This window comes from Perognathus longimembris, chromosome 24 (assembly GCF_023159225.1).
Source record: "Perognathus longimembris pacificus isolate PPM17 chromosome 24, ASM2315922v1, whole genome shotgun sequence".
NCBI lineage: Eukaryota > Metazoa > Chordata > Mammalia > Rodentia > Heteromyidae > Perognathus > Perognathus longimembris.
In genome coordinates this window covers 11,344,206-11,366,133 of record NC_063184.1, presented here as the reverse complement: position 1 = coordinate 11,366,133, position 21,928 = coordinate 11,344,206, and the positions used below count along the sequence as shown (strand labels likewise).

Below are 21,928 nucleotides of genomic sequence, written 5' to 3'. Positions count from 1 at the left end.
GCAAGAAGCTAGACTTGCCAGTCGAAGCCCTGGAGAAAGGCACAGTTAATCCAAAGGAGAGTCAGGATACACAGCAAAAGGGAAATAGACCAATCCACATGATTCACAGCCTAGCTCCACACTACACTGTAGAAAGTGGGTCAGCTCCAGGGAAGGGCAAGTCCATTTGTAGGTCTGCTGCACTCCCTCCTCATGTTTTATATGATACCTCAGCTTCTCTAACAGCCAGTTCCTCTGTGCCTGGGTAGCTCTGCCATGGGTTTTAGACTCTACAATCAAGACAATACTATTACTAACCTATTACCCCATTATTGCCTATTAGAATCAAGCTAGGGAAAACATTTCTATTCTTTGGAGAATAGTGGTAAATTACTTCTTAGCAGCCTAGTTTCCCTTTATTAGTCTTGCTAAGAGAATAAACAAGTAGAATTAAACTGAACAAAGTCCTGAAAGATATCCATTAGAAGAAATGAGCTATTTTGTAAGAACGTGAAGTTTTTTCTGACCCTGCTGTTTGAGTTCCATGACAGTAATACAGGAATTCCTCAAAATTAAAACTTTGTAGCTTAGCAACTTATCCATCAACCTCCAAAGATAAGACACAAGTGATAATGTCATCCAAAATAAAAATTACATGACATATGCATTACTTATGGGCAGTCTTCCCATGAAGCTATTTACACTTCCCATGAAGTTCTAACATGCTGTGTGGCCTAGTTTGTCAATCCACACCAGGCAGGAAGCTATAGTTCTAGAAAAAGATAGCAAAATGAAGATGATAAGAAGGTCAGAGGGAGTCAATTAAGTGTCCTTTTTGTTGCTATAAATAATTGCAGCTTAGTAATTTACAACAATGAATATATCATCTTGAAACTAGGGAAAAGTCAAACAGCTCTCACTATGCTAACGTCAATGAACGTGTTTATTTTTTCTAGAGGTGCCTTCACCTTCCCCGCTTCTAGATGTGCAAGGCACATTTTCTAGCTTCAGTGCCACTGTTGTATTCCATGGCCCATGACTTCCCAGCTTCAAAGCCCCACATCAGCAAACCAAGTCCTCCTACGTCGTCACTCTGGCATCTGGTTTATCCCTTTTTACCTTTGTGGGCCCTGTAATGAATTAGGTCCAGAATCATCCAAGACCTCTCTAGTTAAGGTCAACTAGTGAGTGACCTCTTATTTCCATCTTCAACCTTCATTGCTTTGCTACGGGACAGCAAGCTTCAAGTTCATGGACACTTGAACATTCTTGGGCAGACCATGTAGCAGTAAACAAAAACGAAGCTGTGGGAACTGAAGTAGTCATTCAAGCCATTTTGTATAGGGACAAGTAGTTGTCTCCACAGAAACAAGCCCAGGTGAAGGGAGAGGGAGCTGAAGTATTTGATGCCACATTCTACAGGCCAGGAGTGATGGATAGTCAAAATCAAGATTTTCTAGGATTAACATTCCTGTGGTCCCAGGCTGAAAAGTGAGCCAGGAATTCATACCTCTATCCCCAAGCTACACAGGTGACTGAGATCTGGAGGATCATGGTTCATACCCAGCCCTGGCAGAAAAACACACTAGACTCCATCTCTAAAACAATCTGCAAAAAGCCAAACTGGAAGCATGACTGAAGTGGTACAGTACCGGACAAGCGAGCAGAAGGTCCCAAGTTCAAACCCTAGTACCAGCAAAAAAGAAAAAAAGTATTTTAGGAAGGTTTTTCTAGGAATATTAAACTGGATGTGGCGGTACACACCTGTAATCCAACACTCAGAAACCTAAGGCAAGATGTGAAGTTCAAAACCAGCCTTGGCTACATAGTGAGACTTTATCTCCAAAACAAACAAAATAGAAATTTATTAGTTTGTGTTTTGAAATCAGTTTCAAAATAGAAATTTATTGATTTTTTAACAAAATAGGCCTTTTACACAGGTAATTTCATTTATCTAGAGATTATACAAGGAGCCTTGCTTCCTGCTAATGCTAGATGTTTATATAACTGAATGGTTGTCATTCTTATGAATGTAACATTTACTACCATTCACTCTAACTTAGTTGCAGAGTTGAATGAGAATCTTTAAATACAGACAACTTAATTTGATGCTAAAATTTTAGAAATATTTAAGCATGTATTATAAATACATGTAACTTCCTTTAAAAGCAGCTAGGGGAAAATGTATAAATGGTAAAGGAATTAAACTTTGACTTTGTTATGTGCACAGGTATTATTAAATTTTTGAATATGTGAAATTTAAAAATTGCATGAAATACACAAAAATCACAATTTTAATTTGATAAAAATTATATATATGTGTGTGTGTGTATATATATATATATATCGTAAACAAGATGGTTCTTTACAAAGTGTCTATATTGCTGAAATACATAACAACCATTTTAGGAATAAATATTCCACAGAAAGAAAAGCAAGGTAGTTTTTCTCAAGTCTTTCTTGAGTACTAATCATAAGTAAGTCACATGGCATGCACACAGTACCCCAGACTGTACTCTCAAGTACTCCAGTACTCTGCTACAATGATGTAGTATTGTGATTCTGGCAAGTTCTAACACAATGCAGCCACACTGACTCCTTGCCTGAAGACTTTGCCTTGAAAATGAATGAATACAGTAAAAAATGATCGAACTTAGAGACAGTTCCTTATAAAAGCAGAACACAGGGCTTCAATCAGGCAGAAAACCAAACATGGTCTCATCACCAAGGTTATCTTTAGGCCTGAACCCTCGCAGGCATACGCTTAATTCTTTACAGGCTCAGGAAGGCCACAGTTCACTCCACCACTTACAGTCTCCTTTACAGTCTTTTGAAGGCTGATAATACCAAATCCCAAATGAAGTCATAGCCAATGACTTCCATACGACACTAGGGAACTCCGATTCGTAGAAAATCTACCTAGCAAGCACTTATACACACTTCACTCTACACATTCCTCTTCTTAGGCTTGCATCCACAGTTCATTTTCATCCATCTCTGTGGGAGAAGCGCTTTGCGTGGAAAAGGATGAATAACCACCATCCTCGGGGATGGGATTCTGTGTTGGCCAGTTGTTTTCTTGCAAGAGTGATCTTGGAGACAAAATAAATTGAGTTTCAAAATATTCTATGGACTCTCCATCTTCCTTCTCCAGAAGGAACTGATACTCACCAAATCGGACCATGCACTTGTAGGGCAGGTCTATTTTATTGAGGTATCCCAGCTCCTGGCTGTCCACCATCAGGTTGGTCCTCCTACTCATATTTTTTATTTCAAAGGAGAGGACTGAGCTGTTCCATTGTTTAAATGCTTGCACAGAGAACTGGACTCGGGAAACCTGTCTGTCCTGAAAAGTATAATGACAGATACTGGAATTCCGTCCAACCTTCACCACTTGGCTAGAGGGGAGTTTCTCTCTGTTGTTAAACTTTATTGATTGAAATATTCCACCCTCCTGGCCAGGATGGTAAACAGTCATCCGGAGACAAGTTAATGTCTCTTCTGTGTCAGCGTCTTCAAAATTAGACATGATGGGCTCAGCCTGCAAGAAGGAAATCACCACGTTAGTTCAACCTTTACTGCAAGAGTGGAGAACTTTCTTTTTTCATTTTGTGTAAGTACTGGAGTGTGAACTCAGGGCCTGGGCACTGTCCCTTACCTTTTTCACTCAAGGCTGGTTCTCTACTACTTGAGCCACTAATGGATATTTGCTAGCTAATTGGAGAGAAGAAATTTTATTTGCCTGCCTAAGCTGGCTTCAAGTTTTGATCCTCAGATTTCAACCTCCAGAGAAGCTAGGCCCACTGGCCCTCTGCAATGTGTGAAATTTTATTCTAATCTCTTTCTATCCCTTCATATTTCCATTTCTAGTTTACCTATATGACCATACACATAATCTCAACAATGGAAAGGAGTGATTATTAACAATAAAGTCATGTAATGATAGCACCAAGCAGCTTATTCTTTCTCATTTAAACAGAATAATCTGAGCTGAAACAAAATCTGATCATTATACTTTAAAAAGGAAGTCAGCAAATAAATAATCTCTGGTTGGAATCCCTCAGAAGACACATGTGTAAAGAAAAACTTGATTATTAATTGTTTCACAATGAGATTATAAATGGTAAAACATGGTTAAAGCATCATAAAAAAGTCAAACACATTTATTACAAATTTTTTTTTTTTTTTTGCCAGTCCTGGGGCTTGGATTCAGGGCCTGAGCACTGTCCCTGGCTTCTTTTTGCTCAAGGCTAGCACTCTGCCACTTGAGCCACAGCTTCACTTCTGGCCATTTTCTGTATATGTGGTGCTGGGGAATTGAACCCAGGGCCTCATGTATACGAGGCAAGCACTCTTGCCATTAGTCCATATCCCCAGCCCTTATTACAACTTTTATCCTTACATCCTAGCTTTAGTTTCTAGTAAGTAAATGAATCAAAAGAGCATATTTGATAGTTTGAAATTTTATCTCTAAGTAAAAAAAAAAAAAAAACCCTGAGTTCAAGTTACAGTGTTGGAGTGTGTGTGCACACATGCACATAAACACACTTCAAAATCCAAACATTACTCTAAAAATAAAAACCTCTAACAAAGTAGTTCTAAACATCACAGTATACCTCGGTGCTAGAATTATTCTTTATGATGAATGATTCCTAGTGACTGGCAAGCAAATGGCCCTGAACCACAAGTATCAGGATCCAACTGCTGCTAAACACATCCTCCGAGCCCTTAGCTCTGAAGCTCATGCTTCACCATCTGTGCTCTTGCTAATCACTGGAATATTTACATTAGTATAACAAGAAAAGTTATTTTTGACACAAAGCTGCCCCTTAATACCAACTACATACATGGTTGTTTTTTTTTAATTCAAACAGTTGAAAAAAAAAAGATCTAAAAATAAGTCTCATTCCCCACCCTAACTCTTTTGTCTTCCTCTCCTGGAATTAACCTGCTTCACCCCCAAGTGCTGGGATTATAGTTATGTACAGCCACACCCAACTTAAAAGTTGCTTTTGATCTTATATTAACTTTCTCCAAACTTGTGTGGACACACACGTACACTCATGAAAAACTCTTGTACAAGGCGACACAGGCAGGCAGTTTTCAGCAGTGGTAGAGTGGGCTGAGGTGTTGATCCAGACCCCTGTAATGACCTGCCTTGGGCTGATGATACTGAAGACCACCTCAGAAAAACTAGCTTGTCTCCATGAGGACTTTGGTGTGGCTGAGAAGGAAACTGCTGCTGGACTAGGTGCAGGCTGGTCTTGCTTTGAGTATCTGGATCCCCTTTGGACTCTCTGACAAGTAAAGTTATGTCATCTTGGAAACAAAGAAGTAGTTCTCAATGAATGACAGGCATGCACTATTGTCTCGGACACTTTGTTGATTTAGGAACTCCCTTGCGTTTTGTCCAAGTTGACCTTAAACCAAAATCCTCTTGATCCATCCTGCGCATCAACATAGCTCAGATTCTGATGCAGTGAAGATGAGAGGTGATTCATCCTTCTGAGCCCTCCACAAACCTCCAGCCATGGCACTCTGCACTAGTCTGGGAATCATTTATTGAGGAGAAAAAAAACAAGATTATTTTACATTCACAACAATTCCCTGGGGTTGACATTATCTTCCTTATGAAGAGAAGCAAATTAATTAAAGAGTACTCAAAGCTGTCTTAAAAGATGCAGAGTGCCAGATACTGGCCTCGCTTCTCAGGAGGCTGAACTCTGAAGATCATTGTTTGAAGCTAGCTCAGGCAGAAAAGTCCATGTGACATTATCACCAATGAACCACCAAAAAAAAAAAAGGCAGAAGTGGAGCTGTAGCTCAAGTGTTAGAGTGCTTTAACTTGAGCACCAATACTTGGGGATAGCACCTAGGCCCTGAGTTCCAGCCTCAGACTGGCACACACACACACACGAGTTGAAGGGGAAGATTGCTTAACCAATTAGTGTAGCTGAAGTGTTAGTGTCACTGTTTCCTTAAGTAAATGCTAACAGATACATAAATGCTAAGATGAAGAAATATTTGCCACGCGTTTCATCTACTTCAGGGCTGCCATATTGCAAGTTGCTGTCTTGTCACAAACTCTGCTATTACGGAGAGAAACACCAGAAACTGTAAGCCTAAATGAGACTTTCCCTCCCTTATTTATGTCAGGTTGGCAGAGCATGACAGAGTTCTCACAAACACACATCCAAAAATTCTTTCCTGCTCCTCATGGCCTCTTCCTTTGGCTGTACAGGTACTAAAACATTAACTTGAAGAAAGTTGGAACTTTTCAACTTCCAGTACTTGGAACATGGTTAGCATATATGAAATGTCTCCTTGGCAATTCTTCCTTGCACTTGTGCGCATGCACTGCAATCTCCTCTACAATTCCTCATTTGCCTCACCTTTTTAGTTCAAGGTACTCGGCTGTACCTTAAACTGAGGTGCAGAGGACAACCCTAACTGCCCCAGGCTAGGATCTGAAGCATTTTGGAAAATGGAAATGAAGCTGAGGACAAGATTCCCAAAGTCTGGTACCCTCCAAATGCCCAAAGACAGACCAGGCTTCCATTTCTCCAGACCCCTTTAGTTTAAGATGAAAATATGCTGTTATTTTTCTTTTAAAAATATTTTATTCTTATAGAGCTGATGTATAGGGGTTACCGTTACATAAATAAGTCCGGTAAAGAATACATTTCCTTTGGTACGTTACCCTTTTCCTCCATCTCTCCCAGTTTTCCCCTTCCATCTCCACCCACAAGTTGTGCAGTCCAGGTTCAACATGGTGTCTACTGAGGACCACTGCTGTATTTGTTCCTCCTTTTTGCCTCTGTCCTTATGCGCATATGATGATATAAAATAATATTTTACAAAATGAACTCCAAGAAATGGAAACAAGAGACTTTTTTGTTGTTGTTGATGCTGTTTTTGTTGTCTTTTCCTTTTGTCTTATTAGTTTATTTGTCTTGGGGAGGGTAGGAAGGGCATAAACAACCTCATAACCTATAAGCCTTCTAAGTCATTCGCTTCCTCGGATGTTGCTGTTCTAACTGACACACAAAGGACCCACAGAAAACTATGGCGGAACACATGGATTAGCTGGTCACTTGTGACATCTTTCCTCCAGTCCCGCCCACGGCATCATAAAGAGTTACATTCTAGATTCAGATTGTTCACAAAATTCACTTTGTCCTAGATCCAAGCGCAAGAGCTAATGCGCATGCCACAGCATAATTCTAGGATTTTTGAAGTTGCTCATTTTGAGCTGTTTTAGTACTTAAGGGTATTTCTAGTAAGATACTGATTGGAGTTTAATCTAAATAGAACAGGACTTGAAAAGAACAAGGCCCTAGTCCCCCAAGGTGGGGAGGGCCGAGGCAATGAAGCCCAAAGGGCAGAGAGTAGAAAGCCAAGCCACCACCAGCCAGCCAAGTGCGGGAGCCACTTTTGAGGACATCCACAAAGCAAACCAGTGCAAGGCCTCTTCGATGACCAGCCATGGCAAGTGCTTGAAAACGGGGGGCCCCCAGGTGGAGGGAAGAACCCCAAGCCCATCATCTACAGGGGCTCCTATTTTAGCCACAGACAATGGCAATCTGTGCAGACCCTCCTGCGTTTCTGACAGCACATGTCAGGATGTACTGGAAATCAGAACAAATAGACTTCTCCCCTTTGAGTGGGAGCATCAAGTGCACAGACCCCCCTGGATGACCAAAAATAATGATATTCCAACTACCGTGGACCCTCTGTCATCACCTGGGGCTCCTGACACAAACAATCATCTGTTCAGACCCCTCTTTGTGGTCAATAATGGTGATATTGCAGCCACCACAGGCCCTCCGGTCTTTGACAATACAGCCTTCAGACAGACAGGTCCCGGGGTTCTTATCTCTTCCCTGAAGAAGCGGGATGTACACAGAGCCCTTGCAATGACCAACCTCCGCCTTTGGAACTTAAAACACGAAATCCTGCAAGGCCAGGCTGTTGTACCCCAGGGGGTTGAGGGTAAATCATCCACAGAGGACAGTAAGGCCCACAGAACACCGCAGAACAAGAAGGAGCACATTACCATACACCCCCAAAAAGAGCCCCGAACCCCTGAGCTCTCAGCTTCAGCAGTGAATAACTCAGTTGACAGCTCACCTGCTAGAATCCAGTCTGCCAAGGCCAGATCTTGTCTACCAAGGCCAAATCTTGACAGCCCTGCCTTGACCATCAAGCGCATCCTAAACACCTTCAGTGGCCAAATAATCGAGGGCCGAGCCACTGCTAGCCTGCCTGCCCGGAAGTGCTCATCGGCTGAGATTAAAGCAGGCAAGGACAAGGTGGCATTGAAGATGGACAAGATGGTACGATTTGACTTGCGTAAATCCATTGCAGAGGACACGAACCTGCTCCAGGCCACTTCAAACACCAAGGAGAGGCGTAAAGCAAAGAGCTGCCCATTCATGGACAACTATGATGAGTTCAAAGCTAGATATCACTCTACAGGCAGAGAAGTGAAACAGCGTAGCTCATCCTTGATGTCCATCCCCTCAAACACACAACTCCTAGGGGAACAAGGCTGTAAACTTTTTAACTGCCTATTGACCAAAAAAACAGTGAGTTCTAAAAGAGTGTTGGGCACCATGGTCAGATGCACTGCAAAGGCTGGCGCATCTGCAGAGGGTGCTCCATCTGGCAGGTCCTCCTCAAAGATCACTAAGAGGGTCAGGTTTGACCTGAGCTCCCAAAGAGCACAGGACCTAGGCACTAAACGCCTGGCTACTGAGGAAGCAGCCAAAGGGCTTAAATGGTGTGAGGCTTCCTCTCCCACTAATGTGGTCCACAAAAACTCCAACCTCCAAAAAGCAAGGGGAGGAGCTACAAGATCCCAGGCTGCCAAAGCTACTTTGGTAGTAGAGGATTTAAACCAAGATGGGACCATCTTGCTCAGCAAGAACATGCAAGAAACCAAGAGCCCCCACTTACGTGAGACCACCACCATATCTGTGGACATCCAGGCTGCTGGAACTCATTCAGCAGAGGCCACTGAATGGGATGAGGCCTCTGAGAGCACCAAGATCACAGATCAAACAGTAAGCCAACCCCCTGAACTCCTCCCTGCTAGGGCTAAGCTTGCCAGGCCCGTAATAGTCACCAAAAATATCTATCTCACCATCAACCCTCAGGACCAAACCACTGGACTTTTGACTGCCAAGGATAATCTGAAAAGCAAAGAAACGAAACTGCACAAGAATGACTCAACCACCAAAATAGTGCAGCAAACCCTGCGTCTTGGCCGAGTGATACTTCTGCCAGCCAGGGTGAACCCAGAAGAATTGAAGGAGCAAAGGGCTGTTATGGGCAGGGGTACGAGCATATGTGATCTTGGGATTATTGGCACCAATCTCACTCTTACTCATCCCCAAGTAGAAAAACTGCAGGACTTTACTAAACACGGACGCAGCAGGGGTAAATGCCCAACACCTCACAGCACTTCATGCGCCTTAGTTGTCGCCTCGGGTGAACAATCAGCACTCATGTGAGCACACGAAGTGTAAGCCACACCTCCTGAGTGCTGCTCAGATCACCCACAGCTACCAACCCTGAGACCAAAACAAAAGCACCAAACAACAGAAATTGCCCCACTTAAAACATCACCTGAAAAGGAAGATAAGGGGAAGCATCAGGAAAGATAACTAGTCAAGAAAAAACAAATCCAATGTTAAGCACAGTTGCAATGAAACAGGAAGCAGCTGCACGAAGAAACTTTGTAAAGGACCCCGAAACAGCCTTTCTGGAACTTTCAGTCTTCCTCTGTCATGAATGCCAAACGTACAACTACACTGCAGATGACCAATCATTGGTGGGATTATGAGCCCTAGCTGGGGAATATAAATGTTTCAGCCATGGTCCTAGCATGGGAAAATAGGATCCATTTTGTGTGTTCTAGCAATTGTAAGTGATGAAAAATTTTAAAAATGAATTTCCATTTTATTTACATATAAAATATATGTATAAAAATAAGGCTAGAAACAAAATTCTACAATGTGACTTTGGGTCCAGCATTAAAGTTTTTAGTGAAATATATAGGTTTTTTAAAAAACAATTTTGAGAAATTGCAAACTATAAAAAACTAAAAAGTAATGTGAAGACAAAACAAAACACTAAATTCTCACCAAATAACTTTTTTAAAAACCCACTGAATTGTCCTTCAGTGACATTTTAAATACTAGTATTGACATTCTTTGGGAATGTGTGCTCTTGCTTAAAACATATCAATAAAAATATTAAAATAAAACAAACATTCTGGACTTTGTATTGTTTTGTTAATAATGCATATGGATGTTTCTTTTTTCAAAATTTTATCGTGAAGGTGATGTACAGAGGAGTTACAGTTACATAAGTGAGGTAATGACTACATTTCTTTTTGAAGTGTTACCCCCTCATTTTCTCCCACTCCCCCCCCCATCCTGCAATGTGGGTGTTTTTTCCCACATCCACACCTTTACGTCTCATTGCTCACTGCTGTGTTTCATTCCTCTCCTCCAACATGGTGACACCATGCCACCTGCCACACACCAAGCATCCACTTGTGCTGGTACTAATTAGGGGTTCACTGATCAACAATCTTCAGTGAGGCTGCTTCTGGGTGCCATCTTTACTAAACACCCATATCAAAACCACGCTAAGAAAATAACAAGGAGTTGGGGATTTAGCTCAGTGGAAGAGCACTTGCCTGGCTCAAAAGTGCTAAGCCTTGAGTTCAGTCCTCAGCTCTGAAACAAAACAAAAACCAACATTCCCCTTCTATGCTTGCTGAGATCTACTATCAAAATACCACCTCTGGTTCTAGTTTGCAAAGTTATGCTGATAAAATCAAATGTGTGCTAGCTCAGCAAGCACAGGCCTATCCAACTAGCTGGGACCTGCTGGAAAGAGAATTGAGACTTGTTAATGTAGCATCATTCATGTCAATATGAATGAAAACCCAAGTGATGTAAGCATAATGGATGCAGAAACATAAACACTTTCATTTCACTTTTCCTTTTTTCCCTCTCATAACTTCAGTCTGGGTCCAAGAGGGAAGGGTCAAAGACAGATACATAAACGGTATATAATTTGAACAAGAAAGTCTAGTCTTCTTTCTTGAGATTTTTGGGGTCATTTATTACTGCACTCTAAACTGAATTGACAAATGTGTTCATCTGTCTTAGAAAGGTATGAAACCTAGCAGACTGACCTGCGTGCTATTTGCTATCAGGCCTTTCCCTGTTCTAGGCACAGTGCTAGGCCCTTATGAGCTGTTTGCCAGTGGCTCACATCTGTAATCCTAGCTGCTCCAGAGGCTGAGGTTGGAGGATGCTGGCAAGAAAGTCCATGAGACTTTTCAATTAACCACTAAAAATACCAAAACAACAAGAAAAACCCATATGGTAAAACTAGTAAAGACTAACCAAATCACTAAAATGACCCCCCAAAAATTGCTACATTTAAGACTGAACTTGATGGATATCTTATAAAGTGTATAGGTACTCCAATTAGTCTTAAATTACCAAGTAAATAACCATGAGCTTATACAGTGGCACTGGAGGTTGCCTACGGCAAGGAACCTGGGAAGGAGGTGCAGAAAGGAGAGTCAGCCTCTACTGTTACTCTGAACCTTTGGGACTGTGTGCTATGTGCATTCAAAGCTCTTCAAATATTTCTCCAATTTTTCTTTACAAGAAACATCAGGGGTGTGTGTGTGTGTGTGTGTGTGTGTGTGTGTGTGTGTGTGTGATCAAAAGGGAATTGGAGACTAGCAATGTATCAGTGCATAGCAACGTTTGCTATCTGACATCCATCCGCAAGTTGTAAAACAACTGTTTGGCAATTGTTTTGACTGATAGTTATTGAAACTTGACAAACAAACCAGCATTAACATAGGAACTACAACAAACAGACAACAAATATAGAACTAAAAACAAGCCATACTCTGAGCCTTGTCACAGAAAGCAGAAGGGGTCTGTTCACTCCTGATGTCTGGAGAGGGGTGCACCTCTCCAGTGTGCGATCCTAGGGTTTACACACTCACCAGGGAGTTACAGAGCTACTCAGAGGTTAGATTTGGATTCCAGAAAATGCTCTGACTCCTCTCCAGGGAAAGAAGAGTGAATACACAAGCTGTGTGGACACAGAGTGCTCAGAAAAACACTCTCACAACCATCCCCCAACCCACTCCACCCCCACTGTCCTGCAAAACTCCTCAAGAAATGTACTACCTGGCACTGTTGAAGCCTATTTGGCCTTCAAATGGAAAAATTAAAATTAGATATCATGATATGTTTGCTCCGAGGAGCCAGATGTCAGAGCAGTTTAACAGAAATTTGGCATCCTTGATTGCTCATGCATGCCAACAAGATTTTTTTTCAGGCATGGGAAGCTTTTTCCCCCTGGTGCTCTACCACCTGCTGAGCCATGCTTCCAGCCTGTACTTTTCTGGCTCTTTTGGAGAGACGCACACAATAATGTTGATGTGTTAGGAAAGGTACCCTAGAAAGTTCTGACTTTCACCCTTGCCTTGCCACAGCTTCCCATCTTCTGGAGAGAGGAGGTGAAGTTTTGACAGGCTTTTCTCCCCCAACAACCATTCAACACCGAACCAGGCAGCAGCTCACGCCAGTAATCCTAACTACTCAGGAGGCTGAGATCTGAGGATGGAGGTTCCACACCTGCCTGCCTAGAAAAATCCATGAGACTATCTCCAGTGAAGATTCTGGTAAACCCACAGTCAGAGCATCTCAGATTACAGGTCTTTAAAAGGGTGGGGGAGGGTTGAATGCGGGATGAAGAAACCAAACCCCAAACCCCAGGAGGAAAAGCCCTCAGGCAAGCGGTTGGTGATCCCCACGAGGAAGGTCAGGGCCCCACTTTGCGGGGACCCGGGATCCATCCCGAGCCTTTTCCAAGCCCCCCACGGAAGGCAGAACCAGAATCAGAAACCTGGCACTCGGCAGAGCCCAGTCAGGGCAGGGGAGCGAGAGGGAAGGAAACAGAAAACATCTTGCAGGACCCATGGAATTGTGTAAGGGCCTTGGGGTGCCCGGGGTGGGGGGAGGCGGGGGGAAAGGGGTCACGCGGCGCTCTGCAGAAACAGCGCTCTGTCCCACAGGAAGAGTTCCGGGACCCGCCCGGTCTTCCACCGCTCCAGGCGCTCGCCTCGCTTCATTTAATTTATTTATTACGCGTTCTTGGGCTGGGGGCGAACTAGCTGTAGTTTTATTTGGGGGGGGGGGTATTTTTCCCCTAACTTTTCCTTAATACCTGCTCCATATGTCTGCCAGCCAGGAGGAGGGGCAGGTGGTGAAATTGGCCACCACCCCCCCGCACCCTCCAATTCCCCGGCCTAAGTGGGACACACAGACCCGGCCCCAGCCTGCTGATCAGATTGCTGACCTGGGAGTTTGCGAACCCGCGAGCCTTCCCGGACAGCTTCGCTTCGAGGGCTCGGAGGAGGCAGACCCGGAGACCCCGAGATCCGCACCGCGCTCGGCGAGGGCGCTGCAGCTTCTACCCGGGCTGGGCGGCGAGCGGCGGGGAGGGCGCAACCGAGCCCGACCAGGGGTTCCGAGCCCTGCTGAGAGCCGCCAGCCGCCGCTGAGCCTCTATAAAGGCTGGGGGGAGGGCGGGAAGCGTGCCCGTGCCCGCCCCGTGCCCGCCCCTTCCTCCCACCCGGCCTCCCGCCTGGAGCCCGGCCCGTCCCCCCCCCCCCCCCCCCCCCGCGACCTCCGGTCGGTCTCTGGACCGGCTTCGTGGCGTCCTACACCGACCAGGACCGCGCCCTCCGGGAATCAGCCGCCTGGATGCCAACACGCGATTCTGAAAAGACAGGAATTAGGTCACCACGATCTTAACCCCCGCCCCCCAATCATGGGGTCCTGGACAGGCAGGGAGTTGAGGTCATCTTACAGATGTGTAAACTGAGGCAGGATCTCGGGCTGCGTCGGGACGCCCAGGTCCTAACGCCCGAGCGGTCCCCTCGCTTCCTCCCGTGCACCCCTGTCCTGCAATCGGATCCCTGTACTGATCCCGGGTACAGAGGGACCCCCCGGCACCGGCTCTGCCCCCCCCCCCCCAGCTGGGAGTCGGTGGGTACGACCACTGCTCTGCTCCGGAGCACGTTAGAGGAAAAGCTAAAGAGCGGGTGCCCCGAGCAGACAGGCCTGGGGCCGCGGACGGGGGCACACGAGCTGGAATTAGGAAGGACCACGCAGCCCAAGCCCTTGCGTGGACTGGGACCCCGTGCGCGGCTGCTTTCCCGAGGGAAACTGGCTTGACTCCAGAGTCTGCGCTTAACTTCAGGACAGTCGCTTGTGAGCCACTTCGCACCGGCCACAAAAAAAGAGAAGACAGCCTGGCCGCAAAGGAATTGCAAATCCACAAACACCGACATTCCACCTTACTCCAGTCAGAAGGGCTGTCCCCGCGGTGAGGGGAAAGGAAACCTCTTACACAGTCGGTGGGAAGGTCAATCAGGGCAGCCACTCAGTGCTTACCTTCCTCAAAAATCTAAAAGTAGAACTTTCAGTTCTACCACAAGTGATCCGACTCTATGACAAGCGAGGGAGTGAGCCTACATGTGCATCCGTGAACAAATGAAGAATGTGGCATGTGTACCTCATGGAATATTATTCAGCCATAAATACGATAAATAAGGATGCAATTAGAGATTGTCATATTAGGTGAAGCAAGCCTTTTCTCTCATAGGTGGAACCCAGGTCTAAAATAAGCAAAAAGAAGGCAGGAACAAGAAAGGAGGAATGTTTATATGGGGGTGGGCGTGGTAGGAGGCCAGAGGGATAATGGAGGCATTTGATCTGATGACATTGTATGCATCAGTGAAAAGATCACAATGGAGCACATCATTTTGTAAAATAGAAGGATCATTCATTTGAAAAATGATATGGCTGGGTGCTGATGACTCATGCCTGTAATCCTGGCTACTCAGCAGGCAGAGATTTGAGTATTACAGTTTGAAATCAGCAGGGAAGTCTATAAGACTGTCATTTCCAAAAACTCAGAAGAAGAGCTGTGGCTCAAGCTAAGGGTAGTGCTCAGGCCTTTAATTCAAGACCCATTACACACACACACACACACACACACACACACACACGAAGAAATGGATGCTACCCCACCTCTGGCAGGAATCACACAAGTAAGTAAGTGAGGCAGATTCCAGTTAGGTCTGCAATTGTGTTCGTTAATCATCAACACTTATTATTTCTTCTCTACCACAGGAACAGCCAGATGTCTTCTTTCAGTTGAAGATTACTAAAGCAGAAGATAACGCATTCAACTTGATGATGCCAATAAACTCACTCATACCATAAACACTATTACCAGTGTAGCAGTTGCTGCTCTATGCTATGAATATGCTTAATAAACTGTAAAGGACCATATAAGTAGTTTGTTTTGGTTTAGTCTGGGTTTTAGTGATACTGGAGCTTGAACTCATGGCCTCTGTCTTGCTAAGCAACTGCTCTACCACTTGAACCAAACCTCTAGCCTTCAACTAGGTGTTCATAGTAACATGAACAGAGAAACAGAATAATGGCTAAAATGTCCAGATGCTGAAGATTATTTTCTTCCTTAGTTTCTCTGAAGATGAATGACTTACTTGATTTACTAAATGACCCAGAAAGAGACTTCAAATAAATAGAGATTGATAGAAGAATAGAATTTCAGTGACAGTTGTTTCCATCTGACAACTAGTTTTTAAAAAAAAAAAAAAAAGATTTAGAACTGAGAATAGTTTCATAGAAACTGAGAAACAGCCAAGCATTTGATAGGTTTCTGTTCCCTAAGGCATTGGGGACATGCTGGGCAGGGGCCAAAACCAGCAGGTGAGAAGAAGCTGTCTGCTTCTGTCCCGTAGGTCACTGTGCTGTGCTCATTCTTCAGTCCTGGCTGGCTATCAGTCCACATGAAAACTGACAAAATGTCCAGACAGCTTCTAGAAGCTTGAATAGGCCCTGAGCCCAAAGGAAATGTACCCATTTTTTTCTGTAACTTCGATTGATTGAGGTTTATGAAGATCTCGAGGACATATTTACAACTTAATAAATTTTAAGTCACTTGTGTTTAATTTGTAAGCAAAGTAATTTGTGCTTTATTGCTGTTTCTGTTTTGGGAGTGTGTGTGTGTGTGTGTGTGTGTGTGTATGTGTGTGTATACACTGGGGCTTGAATTTAGGATCTGAGGATTGTTTCTTAGTTTTTTTGCTCAAAGCTGGCACTCAACAACGAGTCACAGTTCCACTTCCAGCTTTTTGGTGTTTAATTAGAGATAAGATTCTCATGGATTTTCCTTCCCATCTGGTTTTGAACTCTATAATCCTCCGATCTCAACCTCTTGAGTAGCTAGGATTACAGGAATGAGCCATCAGTATCCCACAACTGTTTCAGAAGTTTGGGGGTTTTTTTCCTCTCTTTTCTTTTTTTCTTATCTTATCTTTTTTTCTTTATTCTTTTTCTCTCTCTCTCTCTCTTTTTTTTTTTTTTTTTTTTTTTTTGGTGCTGGTCCAGGGGCTTGAATTCAGGGCATGGGCAATGCCCCTGAGCTTCTTTTGCTCAAAGCTAGTGCTCCACCACTTGAGCCACAGCTCCAATTCTACCTCTCTGATAGCTTATCAGAGATAAGAGTCACTCCTGCCCCAAGATCCAGATCTCAGCTTCCTGAGTAGCTAGGATTACAGGCATGAGCCACTAATGCCTGGCTCCAGAAGTTATTTTAAATGAAAAGAACATTTTTACCAATTTACTAGCAGTTTGCTTGTTTCAATTTCATTCAAAGTCAAAGTTCAATCAAATAGAGCAGTACTCTTTTGGATAACAGGAAAATCACTCTGATAGGAAAAGTGGCTTTACTGTTAGAAGAGTACAGTTAAGACTTTCTGCAAAGAAAGGTGAGCAAGAGCTGGGTCCCACTGGCTCATGTCTGGGATTCTCACTACTCAGGAGGCTGAGATCCCGAAGGCGAATCCAGGTGGGAAGCCTCTCAGGCAGAAAAGTCTGTGAGACTCAATGTCCAAATAATCAGAACAAAAGCAGAGCTGGAGGCATAACTCACAGGGCAGAGCACCAGCTGTGAGGCTTTGAGTTCAAGCCCAAAGAAAGAAAGAGAGAGGGGAGGGAGAGAGGGAAGGAAGGAAGGAAGGAAGGAAGGAAGGAAGGAAGGAAAGAAGGAAGGAAGGAAGGAAGGAAAGGAGAGGAGAGGAGAGGAAAAGAGAGAGAGAGGGAGGGAGGAAGAGAGGAAGCGGGAGGGAGGGAGGAAAGGAAGGAAGGAAGGGAGAGAGGGAGGGAGGAAGAGAGAGACAGGAGAGAGTGCGAAAGAGAAAAGAAGAAAGGTTGTAAGAAAATTACAGGAGGAAGAAAATACTCCACATCGGATGGGAGAACAGCAGGGCCCCTGTAGTCGCAGCCACTGCAGGTCTGGTCTCACAGGCCTGCTGTAAGGGCCTGACTGCAGTTTGCATTTGTATAAAGAACTAAACAAGAACAAATTCCTCCTTGTTTGTCTCACTGTGGTTATATCATCTTAGTAAATTAATTCTTTGCTCCTGAAGTGACTTCAAAGACTGGAACTTTCTTGCACTTCGGTGTGCACCTTTTCCATCCGACCAAGTGGGTCAGACACCTCACCTATGAATTTAATGAAGGCCTCGGAAGTTCTAAGAAGCAAACTAAATGATTCCTGGAAGACATTTAAAGTCACCCCAAAAGCTGAACGTGGATTCTTCACCAAATCAAAACAGAAGAAACTATTAGACACATATGTTCTTGATAGAGGGCTTATTTGTTTAAAACTTTAGTACCTAAGTGTTTAGTTTGAAAATACTATAAAATAACCACAATTCAACACATTTATGTCTAGCTCTCAACAATATAAATTTCCGAGTTTTATTAGTGGTAGGAAATAAATAAAATCTTGTCTCAGTGCTTCTATTCAAGCCACGGTGTCCCATTGGTAAATATTCCTCCCTCATGCCCAATGTTGGGCTGGGAATATGGCCTAGTGGCAAGAGCGCTTGCCTCGTATACTTGAAGCCCTGGGTTCGATTCCTTAGCACCACATATATGGGAAACGGCCAGAAGTGGCGCTGTGGCTAAAGTGGCAGAGTGCTAGCCTTGAGCAAAAGGAAGCCAGGGACAGTGCTCAGGCCCTGAGTCCAAGCACCAGGACTGGCAAAAACAAAACAAAACAAAACAAAACCAATAGCCCCACAATGTGGGTTCTGCGTAAGTGCTAGTTAGTAACTTGGCTATTTGGGGCTGTAAAATTATTTGCTCATGGGAAGAATCACAAGAATACATTTTAGACACTTTCTCATTTAAAATTTAAAAAATAGAGGAAGTTAATTTGTGGCTAGGCAGTCATGCCCTATAGGAAAAAAGGAAAGCGTTGCTTTCTGTTGCTTTCTGTTTGTGTCTCTGATAGTTGGATTCTGTGATATCCATTCTCTGTCTCCCACTGACTTCTTTGTTCAATCAAATTCTTCTATCTACATGTACCTTTGGGTGGCATTTCACAGCTGGGAGTGACCCAGCCAACAGCTAGCCACAAAGACACCTGCAACTGTCAACAATCACCCCCAGCCCCAGGGGAGATCTTCAGCATTCTGAGATGCAACCCCAATTTCGGGCTGATGGAAACTTGCCATAAATAACAAAGGCTGTGTTTCATTTGGTCAGTTGTTTTCCATACATTATAGAACCTGCCTTTATTTTCCCTTTAAATTCTTAAAATGCTATAAAATGACCACATTGTATTCATTACACCATTTACAGACATTGAAAATGCATCTTCTAGGGCTGGGGATATAGCCTAGTGGCAAGAGTGCCTGCCTCGGATACACGAGGCCCTAGGTTCGATTCCCCAGCACCACATATACAGAAAACGGCCAGAAGCGGCGCTGTGGCTCAAGTGGCAGAGTGCTAGCCTTGAGCGGGAAGAAGCCAGGGACCGTGCTCGGGCCCTGAGTCCCAAGGCCCAGGACTGGCCAAAAAAAAAAAAAAAAGAAAAGAAAATGCATCTTCTATAAATATTTTATGAGGAGTTTAATGGGTGGCATCTTAAGCTGCAAAAATGGAGGCAATTTGTTACACAATAGAAACCACTTGAGCTGTAGAGCACCAGCCTTGGGTAAAATGAATGAATGAATGAAAGAATGAATAAATAAATAAATAAATAATAAAGCTAAGGGAAAGCTCCCTGGTCATGAGTTCAAGCCCCAGTACTGGCACAAAAAAGAAAGAAATGAAAGAAGGAAAGAAACCTAGTAGAGTTGTTTTTATTAGAGTATTTTAGTTGATCAAGAGTATTGGCGGTGAATTCTAGTCCTGGAAACATTTATCATCCACTAAGAGACAGAGGTCATAAAAGCACGATGAACAATAGACAAAATGTGAAAGGGTTGCATTATTTCTGGCAGTTATATGCCTTCTAACCTGTTAGTGATCTTATTTGTTAGATTAAATTTCCTTGAATAGTATTCCATATCAGTGTGTTTTTTTTAGTTTAAAAGAAAAAAGAATAGCTCCCCTTTCACACTGTATTTAAATATTTAGATTTAGTTTATTAGTACTTCTGCACTAATTTTTAGCCATATTGAAGTTTTTTTTAATAATTACTTATTTATTGTCAAAGTGATGTACAGAGGGATTGGTTACAGTTTCATATGTAAGGTCATGGGTACATTTATTGTACTATTTGTTACCTAGCTATATTGAAGTTTGATCTGCATAGCTAATATCACTAGCTTCCCAATAAGTTTTTACAGCATTCCATATTATCAATAAGAGAAACCTTAAAATGTACAGTATTTGATTGGTCATATATTTGTTTTATTTTCTCCTAAAATAGAATAGGTAATATTGACCAGGAAAAAAAAGCCTGATATGCACTAAATTCTCCATCCATCCTCCATCTCTTCTTCTCCCTTTGTATTTACTGTTGTCATTGTGATGTTGGCTACATACCTATTCTAACAAGAAAGTTCCCCAAATGTGTACAAATTGTGTTACCCCACAAATACATAGCTACTCATTGCAATTTAAAGCTTCAAATTTATGACCTTATTAATTGTATATTAAAACAATCATGGTGATCTTCAGAGGTCCTCTTGCTCCAACACTATAAAACTTTGGGAAAAAAAGTATAATGCATAATTTTATTGCAAAATATGCTTCCTTCAGAAGTGTGTGTGTGTATTCACACTTGCAGCCAGTCCTGGGACTTGAACTCAGGGCCTGGACACTGCCACTGAGCTCTTTTGCTCAAAGCTAACACTCTACCACTTGAGCCACAGCGCCACTTCCAGCTCTTTTGGTGATTAGCTGGAGTTAAGTCTCGTGGATTTTCCTGCCCTGGCTGGTTGCAAACCAGATCTCAACTTCCTGAGTAGCTACAGTTACAGTTGGGGGTACAAGGAACTGGTTTTCCCTTGACTATCTTATTTAGTCTAGGCTTAAATTCCAGGGTTGTTTTTTTTTTTCTCTCTCTCTCCTGAATTTATTCTTCTTACAAAGACTTAAAAAAAGATTCCATCCCCTGCTTTCTGCCATGATGCCATTGTTTTCTTCTGTCTAAAGTCATCCTTAGCGTTCTTATCTGTATGTCTCCATGCTCCTTCACTCTGCATCCTTGAGGGCTCTGGGCCACTCCCACTTCATTGTACCAGAAATAAAAACTCCCATTACTCCCAGCTGCCCCGTTGTGGCTCTGCTCATAGGCAGGGCTGCCTTCCTAGGTGAGCAACCTGCGATCTCTTTGGTGTTCCCTACTTGGCTCTATTGTTGCCTTCTTGAAATTCTTAATTTTTAGACAGGAGCCCCATCCCCAAATTATGTTGCTGTTCTTGTTTGGGGGGCACAAGTGGTTTGTCTGCTACCATTCTAGGCACTCTTCCTCCAGCCCCTATGCAGATCCCTCTTTTTCTACAGAATCCTAGGCTGGGTGTGTAGCTCAGTGACAGAATGTTTGCCTTCTGGGTTTGATCTCAGAACCCTAAAATAAAAATCTCTCACCCATATAAGTTCTAATATTAGCAAGTTTGTTTTTCTTGGTGGCCTTTTTGTAAAATCCTATTTATTCTTTGCTCATCTCTCACTGCAGTTTAAGCTTTTTTACTTCCTGTAAGTCATTTGTCCATACTTCTGTATCTGTCACGTAGGCCTGGGAAGCTATGTCATGATAATTTCTTTTCCTGCCTGTTTTATTTCCACTGTTGGCCACAATTAGTGGAACCCAGTCAGTACTTCTGTCTAGAATAGTTCTAGCCTTTCAATTTATTTTCCTAATTCCTATCTTACTTAAAAAAAACAAAACACAACAAACACCTTCCTATCTAACCCCTATCTTACTTTCTACGCCATCCACCAGCTGGGTGCTGGTGGCTCATGTCCTTAGTCCTAGCCATGCAGAAGGCTGAAATCTGAGGATTGCATTTTGAAGCTAGCCCCTGGTAGGAAAGCCCACAAAGCTCTTATTTCCTATTAACTTCCAGAAAAGCTGGAAGTGGAGCTGTGGCTCAAGTGGTAGAGCTCTAATCTTGAGGAAAAATAAATTCAGGGACAGTACCCAGGCACTGAGTTCAAGCCTCAGGACTGGAAAATGCTAAAACAAGAACAACAACAACAAACAAACAAACAAACAAACAAATAAATATCCAGCTTTCTAGCTATGAATGCTCCTTCTAAAGTTGTCTGATCTTATGACCCTATACCTTAAAATATTTCTATGATCTCCCAATGTTTTCAAGACAAATACCCATGCATCTTAGGATGAAACACAAAGATCTTATATTGTGAGCTAACCCTTGTCTATTTTTCAGCTAATTTCTATCATTTGGCAAAAAATTGACACTTTTTTTGTTGACTGTAAGACTAGAATCCAGGGCCTGGGTGCTGTTCCTGAGCTCTTTTGCTCAAGGCTAGCACTC

The 21,928-nt window shown here is 43.2% G+C and overlaps 1 protein-coding gene across 1 annotated transcript; it reads right to left on the bottom strand.

Annotated features, from left to right (window-relative positions):
• Positions 1 to 2,319: 2,319 nt before the first annotated feature.
• Positions 2,320 to 13,515, bottom strand: Tifa (TRAF interacting protein with forkhead associated domain). Its single transcript, XM_048333431.1, has 2 exons — positions 13,387 to 13,515; positions 2,320 to 3,520 (listed from the first exon to the last, which is right to left on the bottom strand). Exon 2 carries the CDS (start codon positions 3,506 to 3,508, stop codon positions 2,942 to 2,944), a length of 567 nt encoding a protein of 188 aa, XP_048189388.1. The 5' UTR covers positions 3,509 to 3,520; positions 13,387 to 13,515; the 3' UTR covers positions 2,320 to 2,941.
• Between the last annotated feature and the right edge of the window lie 8,413 nt (positions 13,516 to 21,928).

Coding starts and splice junctions, on each gene's coding strand:
- Tifa (XM_048333431.1), bottom strand. CDS start 3,508: ATGTCTAATTTTGAAGACGCTGACACAGAAGAGACATTAACTTGTCTC.